This window comes from Hypomesus transpacificus, chromosome 23 (genome assembly GCF_021917145.1).
Source record: "Hypomesus transpacificus isolate Combined female chromosome 23, fHypTra1, whole genome shotgun sequence".
In the NCBI taxonomy this organism is placed as follows: domain Eukaryota; kingdom Metazoa; phylum Chordata; class Actinopteri; order Osmeriformes; family Osmeridae; genus Hypomesus; species Hypomesus transpacificus.
In genome coordinates this window covers 19320207-19331930 of record NC_061082.1, presented here as the reverse complement: position 1 = coordinate 19331930, position 11724 = coordinate 19320207, and the positions used below count along the sequence as shown (strand labels likewise).

The 11724-nt window shown below is 46.9% G+C and overlaps 1 protein-coding gene across 1 annotated transcript; it reads left to right on the top strand.

The window, feature by feature from the left end:
- The first annotated feature begins 6436 nt into the window (after nucleotides 1-6436).
- Nucleotides 6437-11527, top strand: LOC124485364 (Golgi reassembly-stacking protein 2-like). Its single transcript, XM_047046946.1, has 10 exons — nucleotides 6437-6558; nucleotides 7175-7255; nucleotides 7428-7631; nucleotides 7811-7897; nucleotides 8107-8237; nucleotides 9889-10021; nucleotides 10108-10234; nucleotides 10371-10457; nucleotides 10569-10685; nucleotides 10831-11527. The coding sequence occupies exons 1-10, from the start codon at nucleotides 6496-6498 to the stop codon at nucleotides 11100-11102; spliced, it is 1302 nt and encodes a 433-aa protein (XP_046902902.1). The 5' UTR covers nucleotides 6437-6495; the 3' UTR covers nucleotides 11103-11527.
- Nucleotides 11528-11724: the final 197 nt, after the last annotated feature.

Here is an 11724-nt window from a genome sequence, read left to right as displayed (position 1 = left end):
TCTAAGGGAAAGAGATCACGGCATCGTCTCAATGCAGAATGTTGCATGACAAGGTCCTGTGTCTCTTTTGCTTTCTTTCTTGGTGTCTTTGACGAAATGGCTTTAGGTGACAGTGACATCAGACCTTGCTTCATGGACTCAGGTTAGCCATGGGGAACCGAAACGATGCGAGAGCAATTTAGGTATGATTTACTTCAAAAGACCATCCGCCTTTTCCTCTCGCCGTCCATCAATCACTATTAGCGAGGCAGCTCCAGTGCAGCCGTGTCGGTGCTCACAGGGGCTGGTTGAAACATTCATGTGGATACGAAGGTGAAGAGAGAGCTATATTTATCAGTTGGCATGTGTGTGCAAAATGAACTAATTTTTTGCAACGAGTGTCCAGTCAAAGTGAGTAGAAATGATTAGGGTTAGGGTTCATTCATTTATTGGTCTTCAAAATCCTGGACAGAGGTTTCCCGTTCCTCATCTCATTGACTGTCACGTCAGTCAGTCAGTCCGTGGAATATGATGTGAGCAAACGTGTGCGATTCCTTGGTGCCTTTTTCCTCCTAACTGTCACCCTCCAATTAATCACCCTGGGGGCACGTTTTATTGGTTGATCATTTCCCAGCTGAGCTTTCACGAGCCCCCACTGCTTCCTCTTACCGCTAACACTTTTAAGATATTTATCATAAAAAGCATTAGACTGTGTCCTAACTATTCCGTCCCAAGTCCAGAGAGGCCCATTACAAAGGTTCTAGCTGGATGCATTTTATTTGAACACAGCAGCAGAGCGGCTGAGTGTTTGAGCAGGGCCGCCACCATCTTTTTACACGGATCCTTTGTTTCATGAATGAGCGCCGTCATCACCACCACGGACCCACGGCCGCAAGACGGATTCTGTGTGAAATCAAGAGAAACAATGCGGAGGATAAATCTCAGAGATACTGAGGAAACGGAAGTCATGTATTCCGTTCCCTCGTCATCAGTCATTGAAGGAAATCTGAATGATTTAGCCGGCGTAGTAACCTGGTTGTGTACTGCAGTGATGGTGATAATATTGTCTGAGCATAATTGAACTGATGCATAATTACAGAGCTAATTTGGAACCAGGTGTCTCAAGCTCTTGAAATAATTGAAAGTTAATGAAAACAAAGGAGCTGGCTTGAACGGCTCTTCCTGGGCATTGTTAATTGGCTTTTCTAGTCGTCATAGTCTATTGACCACAGAAGTGACTGTCCGCGCACACGAACTCAGAGCCTACAGCAGATACACACACCTATAAAGGGACACCCCCACTTTTTTTATCGTATCAAGCATATAATCCAATGAGGTTTCGAAAACAAAGCTAAATTGTCATGTTTCCATTCTGCGATCCTTTCAATTCAAATGCTAAACATATGAACGTAGCCTACTGTTGTTCTCACGAGTCACCCAATATCTCAACTCGAGTGTGAAGCTTTGGACTCGGAGTCTGTGATATGCTGCATAAAACTCATATTTAATTTTATTTCATACTGCCCCGTCACCTTAACCAACAATCAGTAAACCCATCTATTCCAATTACAAGCCTTATTAAACTTTGAACAAGTGCAGGGCAGCCCTTTGAAAATAACAAGCTCCACTGGTTTCTTCTCCATTCTGTGTGTGTCTCTGGGGCTGGACTGCCTCTGAACACCAGACTGTGAAATACCTGCTGTCTGGCTCTGCTCTGGCCTCAACACACTCCATCTCCCCCTCAGCACACTGGGCCAGACCAGTCTGAGCTCACGGCAGCTTCCAGAGAGAGTCTGGTGGAGCTCAACAACAACTAAACATCGTTAAAAGTCCATCTATAGGCGAAGTTAATCAGAATACATTCACATTGAAATGTTTTTTATTTAGCAGACCTGTTATCCAAAGCGATATACAGATAGTGGATGTAAAAGCACAGCAGAAAATCAAGGATCAGAAGTGCCTCGTGCTAAGCAGCAACGAAATAATCACGAATACACGTGACGCAATACTCACTCCATAACACTCAATATGTATTCATCAAAATCATTTTCACATGCCTCAGTCTCGCAGACCTTTTCCCTATACTGCAGAGTGTGTTCTCCTTTTGCTTCCATCAGCTGGGCTGTTTCTCTCACAGAGTCTCTCCATGAATGCAGTCATTGGTTTCCTGATGTGGCTGATCCATCTTCTACCCCAGGGATTCACCGCCACATTAGCTTCCTCATTGATACTGACATGCCCACTGTGCAGGCCTCCTGGGATGAAACGCTGATGATGACTATGGAGGGTTCCTGCCAATCCCTTCCCCCCTCATCTCACTCCACATCACACACACGCAGACAGACAGACAGACACACACACACACACACACACACACACACACACACACACACACACACACAGAGAGAGACACACAGACACACACAGACACACAAATGAAAACAAAATGATGACTAATGAATACTGAAGTTTCTTTCTGGGAAGTTTTAACGTGACTTGTGAATGTCTCTGGTTCTGGGGAAAAAAGCTATCTCTCTCTTTCTCTCTCTCTCTCTCTCTCTCTCTCTCTCTCTCTCTCTCTCTCTCTCTCTCTCTCTCTCTCTCTCTCTCTCTCTCTCTCTCTCACACACACACACATACACACACACACACACACACACACACACACACAGACATTTACGGGCACACATGTATACATGCACACAAACGCACACACTTCCAAATGAACATCCAGTCACCTCTGCCTCTTGTCTGGGGCCTTGAGGTTGCCATGGCATTCATAATCACTGTGAAGGGCCATTCACTCTTAGAGCAATGATAATGATTCACAATGATCTAAGATAGTCTCTTCTCATTGTTAGCTTGGTTCCCTCCCAGTGCAAGCCTTGATTTCTCGTGGCAGAGAACAAATTTATAAGCGAGGACATTAATAGTGCACCGACAGCAACTTGCTCATCTCCAGGGCTTTGGTGTCGGATCCTAATGGGGTTCTTGTTAAAGTTGAAAGACTGCTAGTAAATGTCTCTCTTGGACATTTTCTTAAGGCAATTAGTGTTCGCCCAAGAGCAATTGCACTGCAGCCAACCAGGCCCTGCATGCTGATTACCATCATGTACTTAAGAGGAACAGGACGCCCAGAGGAACATGGCAGTAATGCAGGACTCCAAACAGCTCCAACATGGCTCAGCCCGATGCTGTCTTCTGTACTGTAGTAAATGTCTTGGCCCAGGACAGGTCACAACACTTTCCGTACGGCGCTGATACGGAAATACTGAACAGCATCAGTGGTTGAGATCAATATTTTACCAACTTCCAACAAGCTGTCGGCTTAACACAAGCTTTTCTCCCAGCAGTCAGAGAGGCGTTTAGTCTCTTGCTCGGAGCACTGCATGTCTCTGAGATTGTGTTTCTCAGGGATTTTGTCTTGACAGGCCTTATAACCAGTCACAGTTTTCATGTTGGTGATATCATAAAAAAACAAGCCTTCTGCTTTCTACCTTCCAACACTGCTCCGAACATGAGTACTTGGATTTACACCATAAAACAGATAAAACACAGATTAAAGATAGTGTGGGAAGATCTATTATAGTAATAACCTTTATTCAACCAGGAGAGACCCATTGAGATTAAGAATCTCTTTTTCAAGGGAGACCTGGCTAAGACAGGCAGCAGCATACATACAAACATAGTTACAGACAGAAATAAAAAAGGAGACAACATTTAGGAGTTAGTGTCGTAGCCTGATACATTAAAAACATTTACATCTTAAGGAATCTGTCTCTAGTTCTTTCATTTTTAATTTAAAAGCATTTAGCGTGGAGTAAATCTTTTAAATCCTATTGTAGATCCTCATATATAAACTGGGTAGTGTTAAGCACTGATGCTGGACAGAAAACAATTATTTACTATGGGATGCCACACCAAAGGACCCAGCATGTGGACTTACACAAGTGAACCATACTCAAACACATAACATCCAATCAGAAACAAAAGACCAACTTGGTGTGGTTAACAAAAGTGAACAATATTCTGCACACAAACATGACGCCCAGGAACCTAAAACAACTCCTCAGATGTTACCTCACCACACTGTGATGTCACCTCAGAACACTGTGATGTCACCTCAACATACTGTGATGTCACCTCACCACACTGTGATGTCACCTCACAACACTGTGATGTCACCTCACCACACTGTGACGTCACCTCACAACACTGAGATGTCACCTCAGAACACTGTGATGTCACCTCACCACACTGTGATGTCACCCCCCCTCACAACACTGTGATGTCACCCCCCCTCACAACACTGTGATGTCACCTCACCACACTGTGCTGTATTTTCACTGTTCTATGAATAAAATGGATTTTCATCTACCCAAAATGTAGTCTGTTTTCTTGGAGTATACTTGCAGTGTGAATGACTTGGAGGACTGTGTGGGTGTAAATCTGAAGCACAGGTCGTTCGGTCCGACCCTGAGAGGAATGATGATTCGGGAACTTAAAAGCGTTAGCAAGCTACTGGTGAAATACACAGTTTTATTATTCCACAACTCCTTGGAGAAGGAAGCACAACATGAAATGAGGATTTGTCACCGCTCAGAGATTAATTATAGGCTTCTAGGATGGAAGTACTTTATAATGAACGAATCGTTATTCTTTTAAATGTGAAATGTAGTAATATTACTGTTATTTCATTGAGACCCCTAAACACAATCAGCATACAGTGCACACATTATACATGGCACAAACAATGGATTCATATTGATATTCATATCTTCCATTTGGTGCAGGATCATCTGTGATGCAATCAAAGCCAGCGGGGGAGAAGGCCTATATGAATTGAAATGCCTCACAGTGATGTGGCTGCTTGCTGCTGTGCAGACGGATCAGTCCGATAAGCGATGGGAGGAGAGGGTCACACAGCGAGAGCTGGGAATGCCGTCTTCCTGTAACAGCACGAGAAACGACTTCTGCCAAGCACACCTGCCTATCTTCCAATCATCTGTTTCCATGACACTCAAACACACACGTGGCAGTGCAGTAGTCATGGAAATAGAATATAAAATGATCAGTCTGTACATAATGCATCACATTTCTAAATAAAAACTGGTCACACTCCCTTACAATCTCACAAGATGGAAAGTGAGATGGAATCTTATTTAAGATGTCATGAAAAAATTCCAAGTTTTTGGCCGTACACTTCGTCATAATGTAATGTAGTTTAAAATAACGTTTATTTTTATATTTTTTATAAAATAAATAATATTAGAATATACAGTATTAGGAAATTCATGTTTCATCCAACATCACAAGTCATTGCACCTTATTAACAGGAACGTGGAGGTGCAGGTTTTATTTTTAGGATAAATGGGATTTTTCTTTGTCAACTCAATACCTATCTTCTGCAGTTTGATTCAAGCACAAAACAACACTGCAGCCGTGAGCCACTCTGGGCTCAGCAGTTACCCTAGAACTTGAATTATCTACGTTATTTCTCAGGTCAATTTCCGACCACATTACAAGAACACAGTCATTAAATCTGTAATAGAATTGTACGTTCCTTTGCTCATTCGTGAACACATGCGCCAACGACCATCAAGATACCCAATACATGATCTGGGAATGCATCAAAGTGGTTGTGAACCGACATGTAGACATCCACGATTGATGTCCCAAATCACAACCTTATGAAACTTCATTTCAAATGAATTGATAAGCCAGATGGTTACAGATAGTCATTAAGTATGCATTAATACACATCCACAACCCCCATTTTTTAATGATAGGGATCATTTGCCGATAATATCATGTACCATAGTCTTAAGTGTCACTTCTGCTCTGAGATGATAACAGCAGGATCACATCAGCACTGTGGGGGAGGAGAGCCTGGATGCAGTGCAGGGTAATTAATGGATGCTAACTGCCTGTGGGGGTCAGAGGTGAAGTAGAACTAAACAAATACCTGCGCCTTTGATAAGTTTATGTCAAGAAAAAATCAATTTTAAGATGCTGTTATCATATGTGTTTGTGTCCTGGTTATAGATGGAAAATCTAGCAAGCCACCCTCCTGTAGTTGCAACTGAACTACAGGAAAACAAGAAATGTACAATTTCAAACTTATTATTAAATAATTTCTTCTGATTGTTTATGTTCTCTGTAAAAATGTAATATACTCCATATGTGACCGGTAAATTATTCCATGTTTAATTTGGTAATTTGAACACCATAAAGGTATAGTTTAGTAACCAAGTAAACAGAGCAGAAAGAGGTAAGGTGGATCTGTAATTGAAGCAGTGAGACTTTATACAGACTGGTTAAAATCATGTCTGATTTTTAGTGAACACAAATAAAAAGCTTCATATTTTCACTGTTATTCCGCGCTATACCCGTCAACTGAGCTGTGCGCACGCGCAGCTTGATGTAAATAACAATTTTTCTACAATCGTAGGAAAGCGTCACATTACCCGGAACTGGAGAGACGCCAGTGGCTCTACCGACAACATTCAGGGAGACATGGGGGGAGCTCAGAGTGTAGAGATACCAGGAGGAGGATCCGAAGGTTACCATGTACTCAGGGTGAGTTTTTATTGTCCTGCAGATTATGTAGCAAACTGGATGTTTATTTGACCTACGAATGAATCCTGTTTACTGTTGATACGATGGTGCGGCCCAGTGAATGAATAATAGTTTTGCACTGTAGCTAAGCTAGCAATGTGTATCTTTAGATTGATTTTTGCAAATGAGTCTTGCACAATTGAGTCATACTTTAAATGTTTGTCTTGAATCACATTTTATTATATCATCCTTATTGAAACTATTGGCAATAATAGTATGGTGTTGCCTGGTTGGAAAGCAGCAAGCTAGCTAGCTAGTTAGCTTGCTATTCAACTATTTGGTATTGACAATTGTAGCTTAGAAGATGATTATAAATCGCAACAATGGCATAATTTGTGAGACGTCTGGTGTTGTTTGAAGTTCGATGTTGCAACAGTTTATTTTAATTATAGATGTGTTTCAACATTTCTACATCACCTGCTATATTACCAGAAGAACCGGTCTTTCCATCTTGGTTTGGGTGGGGTCTGGTGTGACATCTGTCAGATTGATGTTGCCACACTGTAGCTTGAAAGAACAGGTTCGTAATACGGTTTCATCAGGATAGCTAATGCAGTGCTGTTATCTCATTCTGCAGGTTCAGGAGAATTCTCCCGGTCATCGTGCAGGACTGGAGCCATTCTTTGACTTCATTATTTCAATATCTGACGCTAGACTGGTAAGATTCAAATAAAGTAAAATGAATAGCAATACAATATCTACAGTTGACTGAAATGCTTGTACTTACTGTACTTACTAAGACATTGCATTTAACTCCACAACTCTAACCTCCTTTAAAATCCCCTCTAACAAGTGCATAAGACAGTTATCTTTCCATGGATTCCCTGCAGGACAAAGACAACGACACCTTGAAAGACTTGCTGAAGGTGAATGTGGAGCGTCCCATTAAGATGCTGGTGTACAGCAGCAAGACCCTGGAGCTGCGAGAGACCACGGTGACCCCCAGCAGCCTGTGGGGAGGGCAGGGCCTCCTGGGGGTCAGCATCCGCTTCTGCAGCTTCGACGGGGCCAACGAGAACGTGTGGCACGTTCTGGTGAGGGAACCGGGAACTCTCCCGCTTGAGCCTGACCCGGGTGTTGGGTCACAGAGACCTGTCACACCTGTCGCACCTGTCACACAGACCATCAGAGTTTTGATGTGACAGGGTGGAGTGACGCCAAACTCGGGCTGCGTTCAAATCTTCTTTGGTTGATTTTCGTTTTTTGTCACCAGGAAGTGGAGCCGAATTCCCCCGCTGCCCTGGCTGGCTTGAGACCGCACATGGATTACATCATTGGCGCCGACTCCGTCATGAATGAAGTGTGCCTTTTCATTCGGACGTTTGACATCATATTTACATTTTATTCTATTCACCAAGCAGATTTGTTTAAATCTGAAATGAAATGCAAACAGTGCCTGTAGAAACCACAGCAGGATAAATGAACGGCCATTCTTAGATATGAATTCACAACCGTCATAGTGGGTGTGGTGAGATGATCTTTCTGTACACTCGACTTGTTTTCCTACAGAGCGAGGATCTGTTCTCCCTCATCGAGACGCATGAAGGGAAAGGCTTGAAGCTGTATGTGTACAACACCGACACTGACAACTGTCGGGAGGTGGCCATCACCCCCAACTCTGACTGGGGCGGAGAGGGCAGGTATGCTACCTCCACCTGCCTGTCTGCCCACACCTCCACCTGCCTGTCTGCCCACCTCCACCTGCCTGTCTGCCCACTCCTCCACCTGCCTGTCTGCTCACTCCTCCACCTGCCTGTCTGCCCACTCCTCCACCTGCCTGTCTGCTCACTCCTCCACCTGCCTGTCTGCCCACTCCTCCACCTGCCTGTCTGCCCACTCCTCCACCTGCCTGTCTGCCCACACCTCCACCTGCCTGTCTGCCCACTCCTCCACCTGCCTGTCTACCCACCTCCACCTGCCTGTCTGCCCACCTCTACCTGCCTGTCTGCCCACCTCCACCTGCCTGTCTGCCCACACCTCCACCTGCCTGTCTACCCACCTGCCTGTCTGCCCACACCTCCACCTGCCTGTCTGCCCACCTCCACCTGCCTGTCTGCCCACCTCCACCTGCCTGTCTGCACACCTCCACCTGCCTGTCTGCCCACCTCCACCTGCCTGTCTGCCCACCTCCACCTGCCTGTCTGCTCACTCCTCCACCTGCCTGTCTACCCACCTCCACCTGCCTGTCTGCCCACTCCTCCACCTGCCTGTCTGCTCACTCCTCCACCTGCCTGTCTGCTCACTCCTCCACCTGCCTGTCTGCCCACCTCCACCTGCCTGTCTGCCCACTCCTCCACCTGCCTGTCTGCCCACTCCTCCACCTGCCTGTCTGCCCACCTCCACCTGCCTGTCTGCCCACCTCCACCTGCCTGTCTGCCCACTCCTCCACCTGCCTGTCTGCCCACCTCCACCTGCCTGTCTGCCCACCTCCACCTGCCTGTCTGCCCACTCCTCCACCTGCCTGTCTGCTCACTCCTCCACCTGCCTGTCTGCTCACTCCTCCACCTGCCTGTCTGCCCACCTCCACCTGCCTGTCTGCTCACTCCTCCACCTGCCTGTCTACCCACTCCTCCACCTGCCTGTCTGCCCACCTCCACCTGCCTGTCTGCCCACCTCCACCTGCCTGTCTACCCACCTCCACCTGCCTGTCTGCCCACTCCTCCACCTGCCTGTCTGCCCACCTCCACCTGCCTGTCTGCCCACCTCCACCTGCCTGTCTGCCCACTCCTCCACCTGCCTGTCTGCCCACCTCCACCTGCCTGTCTGCCCACCTCCACCTGCCTGTCTACCCACCTCCACCTGCCTGTCTGCCCACTCCTCCACCTGCCTGTCTGCCCACCTCCACCTGCCTGTCTGCCCACTCCTCCACCTGCCTGTCTGCCCACCTCCACCTGCCTCTCTGCCCACCTCCACCTGCCTGTCTACCCACTCCTCCACCTGCCTGTCTGCCCACCTCCACCTACCTGTCTGCCCACCTCCACCTGCCTGTCTACCCACCTCCACCTGCCTGTCTGCCCACCTCCACCTGCCTGTCTACCCACCTCCCACCCCCAGTGGGATTCATGGCTGTCTATAATTGTCTAATTAATTCCAGCATCTTGCGGCTGTAAAACTAGCATCCTAATGGGCCTCTACACCTTCACCTTCAGCAAGTCTTTCAAGGTGTCCTTGTCCTGCAAGGATTCAGTAGAAAGCTACTGTCCAATACGCTCATTCTTTTAACAGATTCATTCATCCAAAGACAATATTCAGTCTCTAGGAGTGGTGTATTCACAATCTTCTGTCTTTCAGCCTGGGCTGTGGGATCGGGTACGGCTACCTCCACAGGATACCTGTCCTGCCGTTTGAGGAGGTGAAGAAGATCAGTCCGCCCGCATCCACTCCCAGTGACCCACTCTCCCCTCTAAAGGATGGCTTTACAGAGGTGAGGGATTTCTGCCAACAGACTCTGTCTTCTCATGCTGATGCTTGGTTGGAAACCAGCTTGATTTGGGTTTCCATCTGCTCCAGGTGCAGCTGTCTGCAGTCAGCCCTCCCCCTGCTGAGCCTTCCTCTGTTCCCACTGGGGCAGAGCCGGATCTGTCTGGCCTGTCAATCAGCTCAGCCCCTCCCACTCTTCCCCACTCACTCCAAACAGGTACTATATTCTCCACACAACACCATTTGTACAGTGTTAATGAAGTGACACCCTCTTCACCATGGGCCCTTGGTGGATAGGTGAAGCCGAGTCAGTGTCGATTTTAACACACCTATTTCCCGGGCTTCTGTCCCAGGGGCACCCACAGTCCCGCTGCTTCACCAGGTCACTTCCTGTCCGGACAGCCTACCCTCTGTGAACCCTAGCACCGCCACGTTACCAGGTGGGTGTGGCCTGCATGCAGGACAGTGGTTCCCCTGAGGACAGGGTTAAGAACCACTGCTCTATTCACATACCTGTCATGTGTTTCATTGAGGTGATGTTTGCTTTCCAGGTTTAATGTCAATACCAGGAGGTCTACCGCCCTTTCCCAACTTGCCAAATTTAAATATCACCTTACCAGACTTCGGCACGGTAACAATACCTGGGATTGGAGGATTGCCACCTACAGGTAATGCGCCACTCGGTTGACATTTGCTGTTGGTGTTAATATGTAGACTTTTCCTCCAGTAAAGCTGTCACCCAGAGCTGCGTTCCTGAAGCTGTCACCCAGAGCGGCGTTCCTGAAGCTGTCAGCATGTGTGCTTGTTCCTCAGGTTTTCCCACGCTCCCTCCTCTGAACCTGCCCAGCACGTTCCCCCTCCAGCAGGCCCTGCTCCCAGGACTGGCTCCCGTTGGCCTCTCTCTGCCCCCCCTCCCCGGAGCCTCCACCTCCCCGGCTGAGCAGACGCCTGGCCTCGTTCCGGAGGCCGTGTCCTCCTCCCCATGCGCTCCGCTGCTTAAAGGCACAGTGACAGTGACCCCGGCTCTGTTGGACGGCTCGTCTGAACCAGACACAGACACACCAGCTCCCTCACAGTCCTCGTAGCAGCACTGTCCAGCCCGCTGGCCACGTCCCTCACGATCGGCTCACTCCCATGGTCATGTCATGTCTGCAGTCACGGCAACGATTGTCATAGAAGTTTGCTGCTGTTGGAATGTTCAGATCGGGGACGAGGCACCTAAGAAACGTTCATGTATATGTAAAAAAGTTTACTGAAGAACGTGTGGAAAAGATTGTACTACTAAAAGCTTTTTTCTTTTTATCCATGGGAATTGCATAATTATTGGGGTCTTTAAGAGAAGGATGGGTAATTAACCCAGATGTTATTGTTGGATTATTTAAATCAGCTTTAACCTGTTGCAATGCAGTATCAATTCACTAAATCATTTTTTATTTTTTGTTGTACAAAAATCAAAGTATAATTGCTACGAACGAAAGTAGTTTGTAATAAACATCCTTTTCTTGATTAATTGGATGTATTTTCTTGTGCTGCAGATGTATTTTCATTCTGTGTCTGTGTGTCTAATGACCACAAGGTGGCAGTATAGGACTAAAGATGCAACAGCACTGCATCATACAGCCCGAACAATAACTAAACAGTCATTAACACTTAATAGGTGTTTTCGACTTCATGCAGCGCCGGCGGCACCACGCCATTGGCTGCTTC